At 35.3% G+C, this 22,080-nt stretch overlaps 2 protein-coding genes across 2 annotated transcripts in view; one reads left to right on the top strand and one right to left on the bottom strand.

Annotated features, from left to right (window-relative positions):
* Window positions 1-2,749: 2,749 nt before the first annotated feature.
* LOC114648434 (protein CEBPZOS-like) lies at window positions 2,750-14,465 on the top strand. Its single transcript, XM_028797462.2, has 5 exons — window positions 2,750-2,924; window positions 9,875-9,993; window positions 10,451-10,495; window positions 10,825-10,912; window positions 14,287-14,465. Exons 2-4 carry the CDS (start codon window positions 9,876-9,878, stop codon window positions 10,908-10,910), a joined length of 249 nt encoding a protein of 82 aa, XP_028653295.1. The 5' UTR covers window positions 2,750-2,924; window position 9,875; the 3' UTR covers window positions 10,911-10,912; window positions 14,287-14,465.
* The window catches only part of cebpz (CCAAT enhancer binding protein zeta), a 65,497-nt gene continuing 54,199 nt past the window's right edge, over window positions 10,783-22,080 (bottom strand). Inside the window, exons 13-16 of the mRNA XM_051924222.1 lie at window positions 21,363-21,449; window positions 19,509-19,579; window positions 17,057-17,138; window positions 10,783-11,087 (exon numbers count right to left, since the gene is read on the bottom strand). Of these exons, the coding sequence (XP_051780182.1) occupies window positions 10,942-11,087; window positions 17,057-17,138; window positions 19,509-19,579; window positions 21,363-21,449 (386 nt within the window). The 3' untranslated portion in view covers window positions 10,783-10,941. The remainder of the gene's footprint in view (window positions 11,088-17,056; window positions 17,139-19,508; window positions 19,580-21,362; window positions 21,450-22,080) is intronic.

Genomic DNA, 22,080 nt, shown 5'->3' with positions numbered 1-22,080 from the left:
CATGCATATTCTGGCTGAGATACAACTTCAGCTTTCACTGGTAGAGGTAAGAAGTCAGTTTGGCAGGCCTGGCAGGTGTATGATGATGCCACAGAGACATTTTTAAATCTTGCCAAACATCCATTTCAGCAGATGACTTCTGATTGTGTACAATTCAAAATGTTTGAAAGACTGACTGTTATCCTGTATGATAAAAGCAGCCCTTTGATGTCTGTGAATCAATCAAGAAGAGAACTCTTCTGTCACGCAAACCGATCAGTTGAGGAACTGCCACCTACAAAGGACACACTACTTCTGCATGTACAAAGAGTTATATATCAGGCAGGAATCTGGACGACAAGCTTACAAACTGACCAACTGATTCCTTCTCCATTGGGCTATGCATGGGTGACAGAATCAAGATCATGGGTTCCACAATGGTCCACTGTCCCTGAAGTCTCAAGGGCCTGCAGTGAGCTGATCAAAAGTAATGCAAATCTGGACTGCTCACCACTGTGTAAATGCATGTGCAACAAATAGAATTAATCTGAAAACTACTTCATAGTGATGTAATAATTTGTGATTGACTTGGTGACTCTGTCAAAGACTGTTAAGTTTCGAGTTTCGCGTATCTACGTCTGGTTTCTATAGTGCACGGACAGTAATTTTTAGGTCAATTTGACAACAGTTTTCATTGCTATCGGTAAATCTACAGTTTTGTGGTTTATTCAAGTATTTGTGAATGACTTGGTGATTCTGTCAAAGACTTTAAAGTGTCAAAGTCTGGTTCTTTTAGTACACGTACGGTCATTTTTGGTCATTTTCGCAACAATTTTCATTGATATCGGTATACAGTGCACCCGGAAAGTATTCACAGCGCATCATTTTTTCCACATTTTGTTATGTTACAGCCTTATTCCAAAATGGATTAATTCGTTTTTTTCCTCAGAATTCTACACAAAACACCCCATAATGACAACGTGAAAAAAGTTTACTTGAGGTTTTTGCAAATTTATTAAAAATAAAAAAATTGACAAAAAAAAATTGAAAAAGTGATGCGTTGTGAATACTTTCCGGATGCACTGTATCTGCAGTTTTGTGTTTTTTTCAAGCAATTTTTTTGGGCTCCTAAGCTAAAATTCTTTCATTGACCCTAATGATTAGCCATGCAAAATCTGGTGCTTTTATCCGCTCTGTAATGGTAATCTCACTAAGCCACCACACTAATGGAAGCCAAAACCTTTCCAGGCAACATCAGCTTCAAAGTGGTAAATTACTGTAACATTTAATAGCTTATTTATTATCGCGCCAAACTACATCAGTGACCTTCTCCATCACTATGTGCCTGCCCGTCCTCTGATTCTGGCAATCTTGTTGTGCCCCTCACTAATCTACACTCCATGGGTGACAGGGCCTTCAGCTGTATAGCGCCCAGACTCTGGAATGACCTACCAAATTTAATCAGGTCAGCTGACTCCATGAATTCTTTTAAAGAACAACTCAAAACTCATCTGTTCAGGAAGGCTTTTAGCTCTATTTGACTTTATTACCCTTCTCTCGGTTTACTTCTCTGTCAAGATGCTAATATAACCTGTGTGTGTGTGCTAGACCATCAATTATGTTGTCTATTTCTTTTTTTTTTTAGAATTCACTGTCTTAATCTTCTTTATTTATTTATCTGGTTTGTACAATGCTATATACTGTATACGCTGCTGTTCTTTATTATATTTTGTAAGTGCCTTAAGCATGGGAAAGGTGCTATATAAATAAAATGTATTATTATTATTATTTGAATTCCTGTTTCAGATAGCCACAATTGATGTTTAAGTAGTCAAACTTCAAATGGACCAATTTGTCAGTTATATTTTAACTAGTCAGACTTATTTTCCCATTGACTTCTACTGGATTTTTAATTAGAGATACTGTGTAGGTAAGTACAATTTGATCAGTCAAAATTAAAATTAGACATATCTGCCATTAAACTGCGACTAGTCAAATTTTAAACTAGTTTAAATTAGATATATGTGCTTGAAATAGATACCTAAAGTGTAATTTCAACAATATCAAATTTACATTGGCAATATAGTACTGAAGTTGTCTTTAAGGGTAACTAGTCAAAATGTAATTACAGATATCTTTAATTCACATTTTGACTAATCTAAATATATTGTACATACCTAATAATGGAATGGAATTCTTAAACGAAATGTTATTTTGGGTAACTAAAATGTACAATAATATTATGACCAGTCAAAACAAGGCATTAAAAAGCATTAAACATTCAAACGCATCGCCATAGCCGTAAGGCAGAAAATCAACACCGAATTAGAAGTCTGCTATAGTATTGTAGAATACAGAAAAAATGCAATATAAAATTGAGGAGTAAAAGATAGGACATAAAATATAATTTGTTGTTTCTTACAACATGAAATCGTAAACTTTAATGGATTTTTTATTATAGAATGCAAGTTGAAAAATGAAAACTAAAGATTTACCATGTAACTTGCTAAAGTTTAAATAATGTAACGATTTACAGAACCGTTGCAGTTACAAGACAAGGCACACATTACTAAAGTAAAGATAGTGACTGGCAATCTTTGGTTTAAAAAAAATATATTAATGTCATTACTAAAATGTTTTATGTGGATTACGAAAGTAAAACACCGGTCATCCTTTGAGTTTTGAAGTTAAGATGTTACTTACTGCGCAGCCGAAAAGACCGCGTCCCGCCTCCTCGCCTCAGCTTCCGGCCTATTTTCCGTGTCGGGTAATTTGGCCCTGATCGCTATCCGTAGTTGGGATTTGAAGGTTGCTTTTCGGAAATAAAAAGTAGGGACAACGTGCATTTCGTTTTACGCAGATATTATTAAAATTTAGTTTCAGGTGCGCATACAATACCTAATTTCATACCGATTGTTTAAATGTCCCGTGGATCAAACATACACGTGAGTATTTAATTCTATCGCTACCACTTACTTTACCACTTTTTGGGTGCGCGCATACAGTGTTCATCTTTGCCAGTTAAGTACAGTACTTTCTTTTAAACCGTTGTCTTAAGATGCAACTCTTTACATATCTTATTGAAATAGTAGAAAAACTGCCTTTTATTCCTGACTTCGCAGACACGAGTCTTCCTAAACATTATGTTTTAACATTAACAGCTAACCTCCTTGTTAATAAATTAATTCAGGAGCCATAAGAAGTAAATGAATAAGAGTTTCAAAACTTCAAATCGATACACTGTTTTTTTTTTTTTATTTATTAGTCCTGTGCAAGATAGTAGGGTGACAGACAAATCTGTCTGGTGGTTATTAATCATAATCGGGTCATAACGGGAAGGTAAGAATCACATCTGAATGGCAATTCATTGCTGGACACGCATGAGCACACTCATTTAGACAACTTTAAATAAGACGCTTTTCTGTTTATTTAATATTTTGATTTGTAAATACGCTATTCTTAAGAATTTCTAATACATAGATCATTTGTTTTATGCCCTTAGCATTTAATTTTCATCCTTCTAATATCTTAAAACTATGCCTTACCGACTCCATCACAGGTGTCAAACTCATATTGGAGTGCTGCAGTTTTTCTTTGTAGCTAACACGATGAATGTGCTTTTAGAAGAAAATGAAAATAGCCAGTTTTAGGAAACGTCTGTTGTGGCAGAACGTGACCACGAACAAGCCATAAAATAAATAAGATGTTTCATTAATAGCAAGAAGTGACTTCTAATTGGTTGCAGCAAAAATTGTGTCCCTTCCAAGAATTGGGTTTGAGATCCCTGTGTTAAGATGGTCATCTGATGGATTGCTTTGTATCTTATTATTGATTGGCTGCCTGTTATGGAAAAAGGAAACACACACTATGAGTCTTTAAGAAGCAAATAAAATAAAATCAATGCAAAAGAAGGATATTTCATTATCTGTTGTAATTTAATATTAATAAATCATTATATTTATATAGTACCTTTATGCTCAAGAATGAATGTGTCTAAAACAGGGGTGGCGAACTCCAGGCCTGGAGTGCTGCAGTGGCTGCAGGTTTTCATTCTAACCCTTTTCCTAATCATTGACCAGTTTTCACTGCTAATTAACTTTTTCCTCATCACTTTAATAGCCGTTAGAAGAGTTCAGCCCTCTGAATTGATTCCTTTCTTCATTAAATGACAGCCAAGCAGAAATGAGATGTGAAGCAAGCTAACAGATGACCAGCTAAGTTGGGGCTTCAAACTCCAACCAATTTCACTCCAATCACTTTCTTAATGAAAAGCCAATTCTTGCTGTTAATTAAACCCATTATTTAATTCCATGGCTTGTTGCTGCTCTCATTCTGTCACAGCACAGATTTCGAAAACTGTTGTTTTTCTGCTCTTTCTAAGAGCACAGTCAAAATGTTTTGGTGACCTGAGAGATCAACCTTACCAAGACCATCACCTCTCAATACCTTTCAGATATTGTGTAATGGGCACAGGGGATGTGGTGGCTTGTTTTGTGTCTCATTATTGTTTGGCTGCTAATTAAAGAAAAAGAAACAACTATGGGGCCTGAGTCAAGTTAATTAAAAGAAGTTATCAGCAGCAGAAACTGGTCACTAATTAAGAAGATGGTAAGAATGAAAACCTGCAGCCACTGCGGCACTCGAGGCCTGGAGTTCGCCACCCCTGGTCTAAAAGGAAAACCTGCAACTATTTTTAAATTCAGGGATTCGAGTTCAACACCTCTGGTGATTTTTCACCTGCATTTTTGTACAGCACATGTCATTTGCAGGTGTCTAAATACATGGTTTATGTACTACTTTAAACCCTTAAGAAATACTGGGATATATTGAAGGACAATTTTAGACTGTAAATGAAAATTAATTTATCTAACTATTGATTGATTGTATTATTTGTCCTTTAGAGTCTGTGTCTTTGTTTTTTGTGTATCTGCTGCTGTGTGAATCTAAATTTCCTCTTGGCATTAATAAAGTTTATCTAATCTAAAATTAACTGTACAACTAAGTCTGATAAGTCCAGTACAGATCTGTCTGAACTAACAGCAAGGCTTTGTGCAGTTTGTCAAGTAACACATACAATAAACTAAATTCTTCTTAGGCAGAATTGAAGATCTTTCACAGTGCCACTTTATTAGTTAGATTGATTAGTTACAGTATTTTACTTATATAATCTAGCATGTACTCTGTAACACAAGAATGTCCAAAGTGTAGCTCTTTTATAATATTGGTAGTATCAAGTGAAAGTCAGTACCACAGTCATGCTTAACTGAAACTACATGAATTACTTCCGAAGGCAAAGACACATGTGAAAAGAACATAAAAACTGCATATGTAAATGGCTCACAGTCGTGGTGATACAGCACCATACTATCCATCCATTTTCCAACCCGCTGAATCCGAACACAGGGTCACGGGGGTCTGCTGGAGCCAATCCCAGCCAACACAGGGCACAAGGCAGGGAACCAATCCTGGGCAGGGTGCCAACCCACCGCAGGACACACACAAACACACCAAGCACACACTAGGGCCAATTTAGAATCGCCAATCCACCTAACCTGCATGTCTTTGGACTGTGGAAGGAAACCGGAGTGCCTGGAGGAAACCCACGCAGACACGGGGAGAACATGCAAACTCCTTAATGTACTGTATATCAAAAATAATAAATAAATAAATAGACATGTCTGGAAGTGCTTTGATGCAGGAGAATTTCAGTGAGCAATTGTGTGTTAGTTTAGAAATAGATTTGTGTGTGAGAGTGATTTTTAAGTGATCGATCAGATATGAATTGTTATTGGTTACCTTGCATGATGGCAAGATTAACTGCTTTTAAATACAATATCTGACATAATAAAAAAAAAATGGAGGCTTAACAGTCATTCCCCAAGTTCATTGAGCATGTCTAAAGATGACCATCCATCCACTTTCTAACCAGTTTTATACATTTCAGGGCCACAGAGGAAGCCTTGCACACATCTACAGTTACTCATATAGCACTGTATGATATGGGAGGCAACTGAGCACCGGCAGTGCAAGGAAAAATCAAGACAAGTTTCAGACAATGTGGTGATTTAGCTTGTCAACACCAGTGATAAAATGAGCTACCATTTGTTAATACCAAAATACAATATATTTAGTGTTTTGAGCAGGTACCACTGCAATGATGCCAATTAGCAGGATAAACAAAAATATTTGCTTAAACAAGCGCTTAAATATGAATAAGCAATTGTTAGATTTGTGTAATTTCTTTGCTTTTTGCAGACAAACTAATCTTCATTAGTACAGTTGTGGCCAAACATTTTATGAATGACACAAGTATTTGTTTTCACAAAGTTTGCTGCTTCAGTGTTTTTAGATCTTTTTGTCAGATGTTTCTGTGGTATACTGACATATAATTACAAGCATTTCATAAGTTTCAAAGGCTTTTATTGACAATTACATTAAGTTTATGCAAACAGTCAATATTTGCAGTGTTAGCTCTTCATTTTCAAGACCTCTGCAATTCACCCTGGCATGCTGTCAATCAACTTCTGGGCCAAATCCTGACTGATGGCAGCCCATTCTTGCATAATCAATGCTTGGAGTTTGTCAGAATTTGTGGGTTTTTGTTTGTCCACCTGCCTCTTGAGGACTGACCACAAGTTCTCAATGGGATTAAGGTCTGGGGAGTTTCCTAACCATGGACTCAAAATGTCAATGTTTTGTTCCCCAAGCTACTTAGTTGTCACTAATGCCTAGTTGTCACTAATGCTCCATCAAGCTGGAATAGGCATTGTTCGTCACCAAACTGTTCTTGGATGGTTGGGAGAAGTTGCTGTGGATGTTTTGCTACCATTCTTTATTCATGGATGTGTTCTTAGGCAGAATTGTGAGTAAGCCCACTCCCTTGGCTGAGAAACAACCCCTCACATGAATGGTCTTAGGATGCTTTACTGTTGGCATGAAACAGGACTGATGGTAGCACTCACCATTTCTTCTCTGGACAATCTTTTTTCCGGATGCCCCAAACAATTGGAAAGGAGATTCATCAGAGAAAATTACTTTACCCCAGTCCTCAGCAGTCCGATCTGTATACCTTTTGCAGAATATCAGTCTGTTCCTGATGTTTTTCTTGGAGAGAAGTGGCTTCTCTGCTGTCCTTCTTGACACCAGGCCATCCTCCAAGTCTTTGCCTCACTGTGCGTGAAGATGCACTCACAGGTGCTTGCTGCCATTCCAGAGCAAGCTCTGCACTGGTGGTGCCCCGATCCTCCAGCTGAATCAACTTTAGGAGATGGTCCTGGCGCTTGCTGGACTATCTTGGGTGCCCTGAAGCCTTCTTCATAACAATTGAATCTCTCTATTCTAACTCAATCAGCATGACAGTGATCTCCAACCTGGTCCTCATCAACAATCTCACTTGTGTTAACAAGAGGATCACTGAAATGATGTCAGCAGGTCCTTTTGTGGCAGGGCTGAAATGCAGTGGAAATGGGGTTTTTGGGATTAAGTTCATTTTCATGGCAAAGAGGGACTTTGCAATTAATTGCAATTCATCTGATCACTCTTCATTACATTATGGAGTATTTGCAAATTGCATTCATAAAAACCGAGGCAGCAAACTTTGTGAAAATTAATATTTGTGTCATTCTCAAAACTTTTGTCCATGACTATATAACAGGGGTCCCCAACTCCAGTCCTGGAGGGCTCCAGTGGCTGCAGGTTTTCATTCTAACCATTTTCTTAATTAGTGACCTGTTTTTGTTGTTAATTAACAACTTTCATTTTAATGGACGTGTTTTTTAATATTTGTTCCAGTGAATTTCTTCATTGTTTCTCTGAATTTCTTCATTTCTTTCCTTAAATGGCACCCAAACAGAAATGAAATGTGAAGTGAGTGAGCCAAGAGAAGACCAACTAAGTCAGGGCCTCAAGCTCTAACCAATTTCACTCCAACCAGCTGCTTAATGAGGTGCAGAATCTTGTTGTTAAACACGTTCTTTAATTCCATGGCTTGTTGCTGCTCTCGTTGTGCAATGGCATACATTTCCGAAACTGTTGATTTTCTCTTTTTCTAAGAGCACTGATAAAATGTTTTGGGGACCAGAGCAGATCAGCATTCCTGAGACCTTCACCTTTCTCTATTTTCAGATATTGTATGATTGACAATGTTGGTCATGTTTTGGTTTATTTTGTATCTCATTATTGTTTGGCTGCTAATTAAGGAAAAAGCAGTTAATTAGGAGCAAAATAGTGCACTAATTAAGAAAAGGGTTAGAATGAAAACCTGTAGCCACTGTGTCCCTCCAGGGCTGGAGTTGGGGACCCCTGCTATATAACCCCTAAAAAGCAACAAATGTAGTGAAAGTGAATGCCATGTATTTGAAAGGAACATTGGTGAATGTAATGCAATCTACCAGTTACACAGCCGATCCGATAAATATTCTAATTCTGGATTTGCGCAGAGGCCAAGAAATAACATAATCATTCATGTAATACACCTTGAAAACAGCAAAACAATAGGTGTTTTACAAGAACTCTGAAACAGTCAATTAATGCAAAGTTGACAAAGTTTGTTTAAATGGAAATAACCTGAATTATCTTAGAATTCACTAATTAACCACAGTACATATATAATAATGTTTGAATTTTTATTTTTAGTACTGATTATACAGTAAGAAGTATTTTTCAGTTACTGGATATAAAAATGTCACAGATTAAAATTTGGAATGTGCACATGGTTAAATAAATAGGTTATCCGTAATGGTAACTCTTATAAATCACCCCATGGGAATCGCCATGTCTATAACAAATTTAAAATTAAATTATTTTAATTTTGATATATATTAATACTAGTTTACTTAAAAAGATAGTTTGATAACTACTTGAGGGATATACCAGTATTTTAAAGTGCTGTTACTGTCATTATTTATATATTTTATAATCTGTTGCAGACAAAAGCACAATAACTTTCACTTGAATGATGGAGATACTTTTAACAAAAAGCAGTTGAATGGGATTTCTATTTTTGACATGATATCAAAAGGTATTGAGTAGCATAAAATTTCACCTGTATTGGAATTGGACGCAAAAATTCTGGTACTGTGACATCTCTACTCTTACAGACTAATCATTTTTCAACTGGGTATACACACAAAAATCCTTGCAGTGGTTTACTACTTTTTTTGTAAAATAATGTTTAGATAGTATGAGAGGAAAATAGAAATATTAAAAAGAAAAAAAATGCAGATTGTCTTTTCAATTCAATATCTATAGCTAAAGTGCCACTAGTGAATGTGATTATCTGCTTCGAGATTGTAAAATGTATTAAGAACACAATGTGATTTTCTTACTTTTAATGTTAAGGGGCTTTGCTGCTGCCTTTCCATTATGAATAAACTTACTTATCTGTTTATGCTGATTTCATATCTGTATTTCTGTAGTTGTGAAAGAAACAAAAAGTGATGTGGTATTAATAGCTGGTTTGCATTTCACTGTGTAAATGCCAAAAATGTATTCTGCAGACCCAAAAGTGAAAAAAATGGTTTGTTGTCTCCAGCACTTTACACCTATTAGACTACAAATAATTAAACGTTACTTCCATTTAATTTTCTGGTTGTATTCTGTGAGACATTTTACCTGCTGGTAATTATAATACATGTCTTTTGATGATTTGGCAAACTGATACCTAAGATGTTCCAGTATCCTGTTTGTTGTAAATTTGAAGTACGGTATAATCTTTAATCAACACATTATTTTGTTTTGATTATGCACAACAAATAGGACCATTACTTAATCAAATTACTTCTGATTGGTGATGTGCTTTTACAGTTTCGGAAAGAAAATTAATGCTGTTTTTTATGAATCTGAGTGAAAGAAGTGCCTTTCAATAGCTAATTTAAAGATATTTGTTTACTTTCAGGATGTCATCAAAACCTATGGAGCCATTAGCACGAAAATTATTTAAAGGTATTCTGGTTGCTGAAGTTCTTGGAGTCTTCGGAGCATATTGGCTGTTCCAAAAAATGAACACAAGTCAAGGTAAAAAATAAATAAATAAATAAAAGCTTTCTAATTAGTACAGCTTTCTCCTGTTCTTAAGTCCAGGGCTGCAAATACATAAGAATAACCCCAAGTCTTAGAATCAGACAAGCCCGATCAAATTTTATGTATTTTAACTTCATAATTTATACTGTTAGTCAAATATGATATTTCAGAATTTTTATTTTTAGTTATTGAATCAGCTGTTTCATTAGCTTAATAAAAAAAACTAAAAGTCAAGTCTTTTCAGTTTCTTTCATTTTGTCTCATCTGAACTGGGAAGGTGGAAATTTATTGTTAGAAATACAAAAATAACTAATATGCCTGAAATTAAGTCTTTTGAAATCCAGTATTTGGCAGGTTACCAGCCAAGAAAAATTTACTTGTAGGAAAAGTGGGGTTTAGTTTGATACGTGAATACTGATTGTGACATTTCAGTCTTTTGTCTGTATCACAGATTTCAGAAATACAATGAACAAGAAATTCCCATCTATTCTGCAGAGTAAGTACAAGTACCATGCTCACATATTAATAAGAAGACTAGCGTATATTGTTGTTTGTTCCTTTTTTGTTAAAAGAATTTATTTAAATTCAGTGTTTAATCATATGGTAATGAATGGTCACTTTTAAATATTCTATACAAATACAAGATGGGTTTTAATAAACATTCACATCTTTCAGTTTATGATCCAAAATGTTTACAGTAGTTGATTCTTTTGTAGTTATATCAATTTTTTTGAGACTTTGGCAAAAATAATAGCCTTTTCAAATATGATGATAGACTCTGTATTTTATATTGTGTCCCAGTAATAAAAATAATCTGTATTTCAGTTTATTACAAGTCAAATGAATTGGCAGGAGTTTATGGAATTAAAGAAAAGGATGAAGAAGCTTGGTCTTATAAAAAAGAAACATGAAAGTGAGTATTAGTTAGCTCCACCATTACAGTTATTTTCTTGGCTTTTTGTAGATTCCTTTCTTTTTTTCTGGGTATTTGTTCCTTTTAAACTTCATCTTCTTCGTCCGTAAAGTTCTAGCATCTCTGCCATGGAGCCAGTCATCACGTTGCAACTCCCATTTTATTTGCTTCATATCTATAGAGAAAAAGTATGAGACAACATGTTTCAGACAGAGTATTCATATATTATTTTGAAAAAAACTGTGTACATTTCTACTGCAGATCATTGCTGAAAGCAGCAGCTACACGTATTTTATGTTCCAAATTACTTCTTGCATCCATAACTAAGAACATACTTTACAAAGACTTGTAACGTCTTTACTCTTGGAGCAGGAGAGGCCAGTGTAGTGAGTACAATTGACTGTATGAACACAATGTGCATATCAATGTCTTTTATAAATTTACCATCAAGAATGATGAACAAAGCTGTCAAACATTTTTTTTAAATTTTAAACATGGGAGCAGTTAATTTATTTTTCTCCTTTTCTAAGATTTTGATTAGGTTGTTACAGTGTAGGACTGTCCTTATTCTGTAACTCATCTAGAAGTTAAAAAATGAATGAGTGTCTTTGAACACAAACTACAATATTAACAGTGACCACATAAATCAGTGAATAGTTGTATGATAGTTTCCAAAAACCTGTACTAACTACTAGAAGATAATTGTACATTTTGGTTTCTTACATGTTTATTTTTTTTACCAGTCTTCCAAGTAATTTGTATTCACAACTTGTTTATATCAGGAAGTAGAACGCTCATGCAAGTGTGCTACTACTAGCACCAACTTGACAAATTGTTTGAAGCTGACTTGTGATAACTAATAAGGAATCTTGTACTAGTATATGAAAGCTTCGACTTTGAAAGTGCATCTTTTATCCCATAATTACTTTTACATGGTAAATCTGCATAAATAAATAATCAATTCAAAAGGAAATGTCTGTGTAAGTTTCACATAGCCTGTATTCATAATGTGCAGTGATGAAACCAAAACCTTGGATGATGAACCACTTTTAAAGCTCTTTATACTTTTGTTACTTTTAAATGAAATTTTCACAACTGTTTAAAACAGTAAATACTTATTTGCCTACCGTGTTTACTGGACTTTTTTAGATTTGGTTCTTTGCTTCTAAGTGGATAAGTTTAGAGTAAAATTTGCATGACCTTTGTTAAGACAGGAATAGGGTGCCGTGAAATCAAACTGTGACTCATGTGAGAACCCGTAGTCTTGTGTAATGATACATTTCCACTGAAGCAGCTTCAGGTGGGAAAAATCACAAGTGGCATTAGCAAGGCAGGTTTGAAGAGAATATAGTTCGGTAATGGAAACTGATTTTCAGGCCAGGATTACAAAGTTATTAGCTTAGGAACAGCCACTGCATCGGCAGAAGGTTTAAAAGTACTGGTTAGATTTAATTAGAATAACCACTGTGCATAGCTTCAACTCTGGAACCAGGCTGGTTTTGGTAGAGTTGGAGTATGTATTGGTGAATGAAGGAGATGTTGCAATGACACTTTAAACAACAGAGATGGCAACTTTATTGGTTTTGAGTCTGCACCTAACAGTTTTTAAGATAATACATCTTTGGCATGAAACAGATTCAAGGTTGAAAAGAAACCACCTGCGGACCAGTAGTACATGAAGATTTAAACTCCCGGGGAATTAAGACCACATCAGAAAGTGCAGGACCTACAGCAACAGCCTATCTGATTTGAATCCCAGGTAGTGAACTGTTATTGGAGTTGTCTGCTCTTTATGGATTTACCATAAGGAAATCCATACTTGAACACTAGATTACTCATAAATATGTAGTACTAACTCGGCTCAGACGAAAGGTCTGAGTTATAAGAACCAAACATACGATGACTTTGATCTGGGAATACCATTGTTTTTAAGCTACACACCTTTCACACTGGTACTTCTGAACCTCTGAAGGAGTTAGACACAAGGGGTTTGAACAGATGTAGATGCAGCTACAAGAAGCAGTGCCAGGAGGTGGTCTTTGCCTGTAATGACCATAGTGTTAGGATAAGGTGATATACACCAAGATTGGGAGAAAGCCATCAAGCTGAAGAAAAAGGCTTTCTTTGAAATAGAAGAAAGTTTCTAGATCTGACTGAGGAATATTAAGCCACGATGGGCAGTGGCAAAGCCATGGTCTCTGTGTGGTATGGTTTGCTGAGTCCAGGTTGACTTGGTGCTATGTGCCACTGCCTCCCTGGACTAAGTATACTGTAGCCATCTTTAATACGACTGTGGCAGTTCTTCTGTTGACTTAAAAGTGTAGACATGGTGTCACTACCAGAAACAGCTGGTAGTATATCTGTGGCTACAGAGTAGTTGTGCCAATTGCAGGTAGGCTGTAGGGTTGGATTAGATTTGGAAATGTTAAAACCACAAGTTACTGTATCAACAGATACAGAAAACATTTATCCCCAGGGGGAAACTTGGTTTTTTTACAGAAGCGTAAGAAAGAAAAAGAAAGAAATCAATAAAATGCATGCACCCCCCCCCCCCCCCCCCAAATGACTAAAAAGAAAGAACTTTTGACTTGGCAGTCACAGTGAGGTCTTATACAGGTGTAATGCTGTTGGTATAAAGGAGCGCGAAGTAGCATTTCTTAGCGCACTTCTGAATAATTTGTGATAGAAAAGTTCTCAGTGTTAGTGTGTCAAAGAGCATGTGCTACATTGTTCATAACACTCAGTTGTGTTTTAATTCTCTCTCTTTGCTACTACCTCTAGGGGTTCCAGAGTGTGTCCAATAACTGAACTTGCCCTTTTATTTAGGCTGTTGATCTGGTTGGCCTCTCTTCAAGTGATGTTAGCTGCCCAGCACACCACAGCATAGAAAAATCACACTTTTCATCACAGAATTGTAGAAGATGAGAAGGATGTCATTACCCATGTTAAAAGAACACAGTCTCCTATGGAAATCAATGACTTAGATCATGTACCACTTTAGTATTTAATTGAGGTGGAGACATTAACTTGAGATTGGCACTCTAAATCATTGATCTACCTTTTTGGAAAAGCAGGCAACAGTACCATTTCAATACTCTTAATACTGAATTTGAAGAATGAGACAATGGCCGTTTTTAGCATAAGCGGGCAGGATTTTTTTTCCCCCTCAAATGCAGTATTAAGGCAGAACAATCTGTTTAGATGTCTGCTTCACCGATCACTTCTTTTTACATAAACAGATAAGTAACTACACTAACATTTTTCATTAAAGAATAATGTAAAGATGTTCTTTAAGCAAATTAAATAATTTGATAACTTGTCTTGTACTTTTCACAAATATTGCAACTGTCACTCTTTCCATTTTCTTTTTCTAGATACTACTACCTTGGCATGGAAACAGCTGGAATCAATCTGTTAGATGAAGGATGTATTTTATATCCAGGTCAAACATTCTGTCAAGTAGTTAAGGGGCATTTGCTTCTTGTTTTAAAATGTGTGGTTCCCATCTCTGCAAAACCTCTTCCAATTGATTAAACTTACAGTGATACCACAATTTTCTGGTCCTGGGTTCCCTTTATTTATTTTTAACCTGGAACTACAAGTATATGTCTTTACTATTTTGGCATTGCAAGATGATCTGCGTCAACAACTCCAGCTCAAAATGCATGATTGCAGATCGAAGAAAGAATGAAGAAATCTTTTGAGTTTTTAAATCGACAAGACCCTCACATTAAGAACCACTGTCCTGAAAGGTGCTAACATGCCTGTTTTCATTTAGCATAATACAACTTCTTTCTTTGTGCAATTTTTGTATTTGGGTGAAAGATACAAATTCCATAATACCTCACTATATTTGCCAGGTTTTAAAAGAATATTCTTAATGCTGAATTTCTCTTGAAATGTATTTTAATTAAGAAGTAAAACCAGATAAGCGGCATATTACTTACTTGACTATGTGGAAAATCCACTCAACAGCTGTGTTATATTATATACAATTATGTACCCTTCTGAAACTTGGACTAGATTAACTTATTTAATCAAAAAAAGTACATTTTTATATTTAAGCAGCTTAACTATGTACAGCAAAGGTAATCAAATAGATTTGACCTGGGGCCAAATAGTAAATATTCTTAGGGCCAGAGTCCTCTGTAGCCCCACCCAAATGCCCCCTCAATTAGAAACACCCATACTCCCTCATTCACACCAGGAAACTCTTATTCAATTTCACACCTTATATAATAATAATAATAATAATAATAATAATTCATTACATTTATATATGAGTCAAGTCAGTTCAAATGTGCTAATTTTACAGCCACAGAAGAAAAGGAATCATCAAATGTACGTTGCACTGAATTCATTGTGGCGTTGTCCAAATAAGCAAGATGAATTATATACATTCATGGTTTATTTCCCATGAAAGGCATGGAACTTTTAATGGTTAGCTAGGATAACATTTTAAATTCATATTGCAAGTTAGCTATCAAAATAAATTAGCCAGCAACCATCTCTCTCTGTCAAAACGTCAAGAGGAACATGAATACCAAAAATCGCAATTTCAAAAACAATACAAAATTGTATTCTTTGCGTATGTTTTGAAATGACAATGTGAGGCCCATTACATTCATAAACAACACTTGCAATAAATCCTGTCCACCAGATTTGATGATCACAGCAAGAAAATGCTCACTGTTCACTAACTTAATAAGAATGGGAAACAAGTTCTTCTCTGCAAGCTACATATACACTGGCTAAGCACAATAAAGCCTTCACAGATGCAGAAATAGTTGTAGGCACTTTTACAGTTTTTAGTGATAAATTGATGAATACATTTATTGAATTTGTGAAACAGATGTCTCTGTTAACTACAACTGGTGCACAACAAGCCATGAATAGCTGGGCATTTGTGTCAGTCACACTGATACTATATGGTATTTTGATGTAACAACCTTCAGAGCAAAACAGCAGGTTCTTGTTACAGTCCTGGGTCTTAGTGTTCTGGAGCACCTGCCTTTTGTATTCAAATTGTCACTTTTAAGCCTTTTGTTACCTTTGCATTTAAAGGGAAGTACCTTTGGACACCCTACTTCTAAGCCCCGACTTTGCAAAGGAAGCGGCAAATGTGGAATTATTTCTCCTTGTGAACTGTAAGGTACAGATTGTGAAATTCAAGTGGCAAACATGAAGTGAGTTATTTAATTTCACTATAAATTCTCTTCCACACCTTGTGGGCCTTGTTTAAAATAAATTCAAGACCTTCCCTTACCACCGTGACGAATCTGATATTGTCAGTTTCTGTTGTTTCTGTTACAACATTAAAGTTGCTGTTGTTCCAGGAAAACCATTCAATTCTAAACCCAATTTCTGACATTAGACACCAGGAAGTGCCACAAAATTGCACATTTGACCTCGCATTCCCAACATGAGCTCTGACCAATGTTACTGATGAGCGGATGTGAATAACACATTAGCTTGTACTTAACCATTTACGGCAGATTTCTTAAATCTCCCTTTGAATTTGAGTGATGTGAAGCACAACTATATTAAGTGCTATGTTGGTCTCTAGTGAAGTATTAAGTGCTGCAAAGCACCAGACTCGTGAACAGTGAGCGATGAGTACATTACAAAGGGTGAAAAGTGCAATAACAGCTATTTAGCACTTCACAACTACTACAGCAGTTCTAAAGTACTGCATGACACATGGGAAACGTGTGCGGCTGCACATCTTAGACAATATGGGCTCTGATACTCCATTGGTGCCAGTTTGTTATTAACTGTTGTCACCACTAGACCTATGTGTATTACTCACTGTGTTTTTTACTTATTCTCTGTTGTAAGTTTAATCAAAGCACAGCATTTTATTGTTGCTGTTGTTCAACAGCTAATACAGCTATTGTGCTGTGCTACTGTGCACAAACTTTGTTTCACAAAATTATTTAAAAAAATAATTTAAACTTACCTTCAGGCTGTGTATATATGAAACACTTAATTTTGTTTTAGACTTGCGTCCCATCCCCAAGATCGCTCATTATGTATATTCAATTACTACAAAATCTGAAACACCTGTACTCAACCTGTACTTGCAAAGGAAGCCGATATTTTGGCACATGATCATATTCCCAGTCATCCAATGCATACACCTACCTGCATTATCCTTGTTTGCCATTGCATTTATTCCAATATTGTCAAACTTTGACCCCATATTGTCATCCAGCATATATCCAAACTGCAGAAGGACAAGAAAACAAGTTATAAAATTAAATTGCATTTTGTGTTCCTCATTACTTCCTACAAGTCAACTTATTACACATTATCTACAAGTATGATAGTTAACTTTTCTAACATGTTAATAGATAGTAAATGACTATGAAAAAAATGACTGACAAATGTATACTTTTAAGTAAAAAGCAATGCATAGCTTAAAATATAAACTGGGCCTAGATTAAATCATGTGCATTCTGGAAATTGGGGTCTGAGCAATACATAGTTGCACAGTCTACTAGTTTGAAATTTAATATTAAAATGAAAAACAGATTACATGCTACATCATTACATACTATCATGCACTTTTTGGTGCAAAGTGAATATCAAGCAATCACAAGCATCTGTTCTGATTAGCAGATTTAGAACAGGAACAAATAATGCTTACAAATAAGAGTAAGACAATTCGCGAGGAAAAGAAATACACCACAATGGAAGATCCAGCTCAGGAAAAAAAACTGTAGGAATATGGCAGAATTTTAATTTGTAAGAACTTGTAAGAGGACTAATGACCATTATATAAAAAACATTATATAACAACTAGTCATTTAGCCCGTTGCAATAACGGGCGCTAGAACAGTAGTGCATAAACATTAGTAGGAACAGTCTATATTAAATGGCAAGGGACTTTGACCTCATTCTTTTTGTTGGTCGTATTTTTCTTTCTTTCAGCCTTTCTTTTGTTGATGTTTACTTGCTGAGCTGACCGTTCTTCGTGGGCTGCCGCCGTGTATTGTGCGTCTTTAATTTTCTGTGACGTCCACTGGCTTGTACGTCTGTAATATATCTTTAATTTTCTCTGGCGGTAATACAGGCGTGCGCGTCGGTAATATGCCTTTACTCTCCTCTGACAGTAATACTGGCTTGTATGTAACTGTAATATGCGTCACTGTATTGTGTGCCTTTAATTTCCACTCGCAGTAATACTGGTTTGTATTTCCGTAAAATGCCTCTAACTTTCTCTGACAGTAATATCGTGCATCGCACCGTGCCCCGCGCATGCACACTTCACCAGAAGACACACACACACACACACACGGACACCTGGACACACAAAGGGATTTTATTAAAGAGGATTACAAGCCTGGCAAGAAAGTTATAAGAAGAATGTTCATACCCTAGAATTTCACCCTGAATTCATATATATACTTTAATTACTGATTTATTATTTTTGTTTAAGCCCAGCTTTTGGAGATCCATGTAGTTGCCTTATTTTAACTGCAGATGTTTCCAATATAACCTTTAAGATGAAAAGAAATTCACCCAACAACTTTAATACATAATCCACCCTGGATGTGTTGCATGTAGATTGGACAGGCAAGTAAGAATTTCATTATATTCTGTACATGTGACAATGCAAAAACATGGCCTATTAAACTTTATTTCGTTAGCTAACTGTAATTCAAATGCATCTTTAAAATGATAGTCAAAGGTAAAAACTGACAGCTGAATAAAAAAGAATAATGGCTTGCTGTTCTTTGCATTATACAGAGTTTTGAGTGTTTCCAGTGTTGTAACATTGTTGGACTTTTCTGAATGCCATCTTGTACTTACAGAAACAGTCAAATGTTTTAAATGATGGCTTCTATTGCCTTCATTGAAATAGATAGCTCTTCTTTCAATAAGGAATACCATCTTTTTCCTTTACGTTGCAACCCCCTTATGGTTTTGCCTCACCCTCCTTACTTGAAGGACCAAGACAGTGTCTGGATTTCTGCTGACATGTGCAATTGAATGCTGATTTATACTATATGTGAAGAGGAACTCTGGATTCTCAAAGAGCACAAAATGACATTAAAGGGAAAGGGATGAAAAACATGCTTTGAACTATGCATTTTATAATCACTTCTCATTACCCAAAAAATATTCCATGTAATTGCTTAATCCATTGATGTCTGAACAAAGAAAAATGGTAATGGATATTGTCTTAAGAAAAAAAGTTGCAGAAAAGACAGATGCTTCCATCTTTCAACAGAGTCAGAGTAGAACTAGTACATTTGTTGCAGTTTGGAAATGAGCTACTAACAACCATCTGATCTGTTTCCAGCCTACTTATGTTCAGGTGCTTCTTGAAAATATACCTCCTTTGCAAACATCATTTGCAAAAATTTGAGTATGAAAAAAATATAATCAAAAATGGATATGATGATGTGTAGTGTTCTATTTAGCTGTTAATTTAATCAGTGTCACAAGTATAGTTTTATATGGCATTGGTCTAGATCAGATTAGGTTTGACTCAAGCAGAAATCCAGACAATTCCAGAGTTCACAAACTTTTACTCATTACATTTAACATTGTAAACCATTTTACCCTCAAAAAAAAAAAAAAGTCTTACCTCCTCTGCTGCTGCTAAGATACTGCTGTCATCATTGAATCCTCGCTTTTTTTTCTGGCCTTTTTTCAACCCTAAATTGACAAAAATATGTTATTGATATAAACTGTGCTCTATTCACTATTTAATTTCTATTCAATTGTTGGATGTTAGTTGGCGAGCGAAGCCCCCTAGTAAATATATAAGTAAATTTCAAGTGCAGGCTATAAATATCAATTCAGTTTTAAGATTTTAAGTGTTATAAAGTTAACATTACTACCAGCATTCCACATGAATGGTGGAAAAAAATAGCTTTTTATCCAAAATACTTTTGTGCATTTAACATCATTAACCAAAAAGGAATTCTCAGCATGAAATATAAGCAGGTATCATGAATGTAGTCACCACATTCTAAGGACACAGCAAATGATGGCGCTTTCAAACAGAACTTTAAGGCCGGCATTACACTACAGATAGAGAACGTTACTTTCAACAAATATAGCTGCTGCATCTCGTTGCTTAGAGGATGTCCGATTACACAATTAGGAATTGCAGGAAATGATTTATTACACGAGTCCCTCATGACTTTACAGAACAGTTTTACTAAAATGATTAAAATATGCAAGCTTTCGAGGCAACTCGGGCCCCTTCTTCAGGCAAGAAGGCAACTCAGGCCCCTTCTTCAGGCAAGATGTTCTTGCCTGAAGAAGGGGCCTGAGTTGCCTCGAAAGCTTGCATATTGTAATCTTTTTAGTTAGCCAATAAAAGGTGTCATTTTGCTTGGCTTTTCTCTACATTCATAATGGCTAACACGATACAACACACTAGTACTACAGAACAGTTTTAAAAATCCTACTGTGTAAAACAAGTATCACAAGCTCCCCTCATTTTGGCAGGTATTGAATGTGCAGAAGCCATAGCATTTCCCTATAGCAATATGAGCAAAACACTAGAAAAGCCTTGAAAAGAAGGAAGTTATTCACAAGGCACGCACCTACGCTCACTCACAAAGGACCAAATTAGAAGTCCCAGTTTAACTAGCATGCATATCCTGATGTGGGAGTGAACCAAAATACCCAAAGAACACTCGTGTGTGCACTGTTACTGAAAAGAAAAATTGAAATTCCATCCTAATTGCCAGCGGTGGTGAAACTGTTTTGCATCTTTCTGAAGTCAGTTTTGTCTTGCATTTCCTTCCTACTTGTATTTAAAATGACACTTAAATACAGATTAGCAGAATGATGTACTTTTTCTACACTTGCAAAAAGCGCTACTACATCATTAAGTACAGCTAATTCTGAAGTACTGTATGCAGGTGTAGGGTTCATAAGTTACAGTTCCAATATTGACACTTAATGGGTTTTAATCAACACTATACACAACACAAATCTTTATGCCTATTTGAAAAAGTTGCATTCTGGCATACAACTGAATAGTATATAAGCCAAATACTTGTTCTCAAGAGCCATAGGCTACAGACATATATTGCATGGAAAATCTGAAGTCAAAGTTGGTATTTTGAAAGAAACTTCTCTGTAAAATGTAGGTAAGGAAAGGGATTTCAGTGTGCAGTATGTAAAAGAAAACATCCCCCCCCCCACACAAAAACTTTTAATGGTGTGCTTTAATTACATTCAACAATTTTTTTCTCCCTTAGTACTATTATTTCTATTTTTCAATGAATAGCAATCTCTGCATCCCCTTCCATGAACAGTATATTGCCTTGTTCATAAATTATACTTTTAGAAATACATGGGAATAAAATTATATACAGTATATACTACAAAATAAAAGCTGATTTTAAAAAAATGTAAAAATGTATGAACTGACATATTTACACATTTTTTTCTCAAGTTTAATGCAGTATATATTACTTACCAAATGTCTCAGTGAAATCCAGATCTTCACTTTTCTTTCTTTTACCAGTTTTCATTTTTGAAATCTCAAAAGTATTATTAGTATCATCTAAAAATAAAATGATACTGGAAATCAATATCCTTATTTTTTACAATTCCACAATCACCATTATATTAAGTTTACTTCAACATTACCACAAAGAAGAAAAGACAACTGTCAAATACAAGGAACACCAACATTATTTACAAGTTATCGGCACTGAATAAGTTGCTATATGTCAACATATTAATGCAATTCATTTTTTTAATTTTATAAAAACATTGCTCCATTTACTTTCTATACCTCAGAAATATGTTCTTAATAGGTATGTAAAAACAGACCACAACATTACAACAGCCTTAACAATGACAAAAGATGCAAAAAGAGCTATGTCTGTTTGCAATAAGAAACAAAGCAATCAACACTGCAAAATGTAAATTAAGTGATGGAGAAATTTCAAGATGTGCCGATTCTATAAATGCTAACACTAATATTTTAAAGATTACTCGTCACTTCCTGATTAGGACTACAAGTCAAAGAGTGTATTGTAACTTATAATAAATAGTAATAAGGACAAGATACTTAAAAAGAAAATCACAATGCAAACTTTACTATATTCAGTTATTTTATCTGAAAAGCAAAGTAAAGACACTAGGTGTGTCAATTTATAGATAAGAGCCTACATAGAGAAAAGAACCTG

The sequence above is a fragment of the Erpetoichthys calabaricus genome, chromosome 3 (assembly GCF_900747795.2).
Source record: "Erpetoichthys calabaricus chromosome 3, fErpCal1.3, whole genome shotgun sequence".
NCBI classification, from domain to species: domain Eukaryota; kingdom Metazoa; phylum Chordata; class Cladistia; order Polypteriformes; family Polypteridae; genus Erpetoichthys; species Erpetoichthys calabaricus.
Note: the sequence above shows the minus strand (reverse complement) of the source record. Positions and strands in the feature narration are given on the sequence as shown.

What these genes read in the sequence shown, in the direction of transcription:
- LOC114648434 (XM_028797462.2), top strand. Translation starts at nt 9,876, where the DNA reads ATGTCATCAAAACCTATGGAGCCATTAGCACGAAAATTATTTAAAGGT. An exon ending in AAAAATGAACACAAGTCAAG is followed by an intron (nt 9,994 to 10,450) that starts GTAAAAAATAAA and finishes TCTGTATCACAG; the next exon opens with ATTTCAGAAATACAATGAAC. An exon ending in ATTCCCATCTATTCTGCAGA is followed by an intron (nt 10,496 to 10,824) that starts GTAAGTACAAGT and finishes TCTGTATTTCAG; the next exon opens with TTTATTACAAGTCAAATGAA.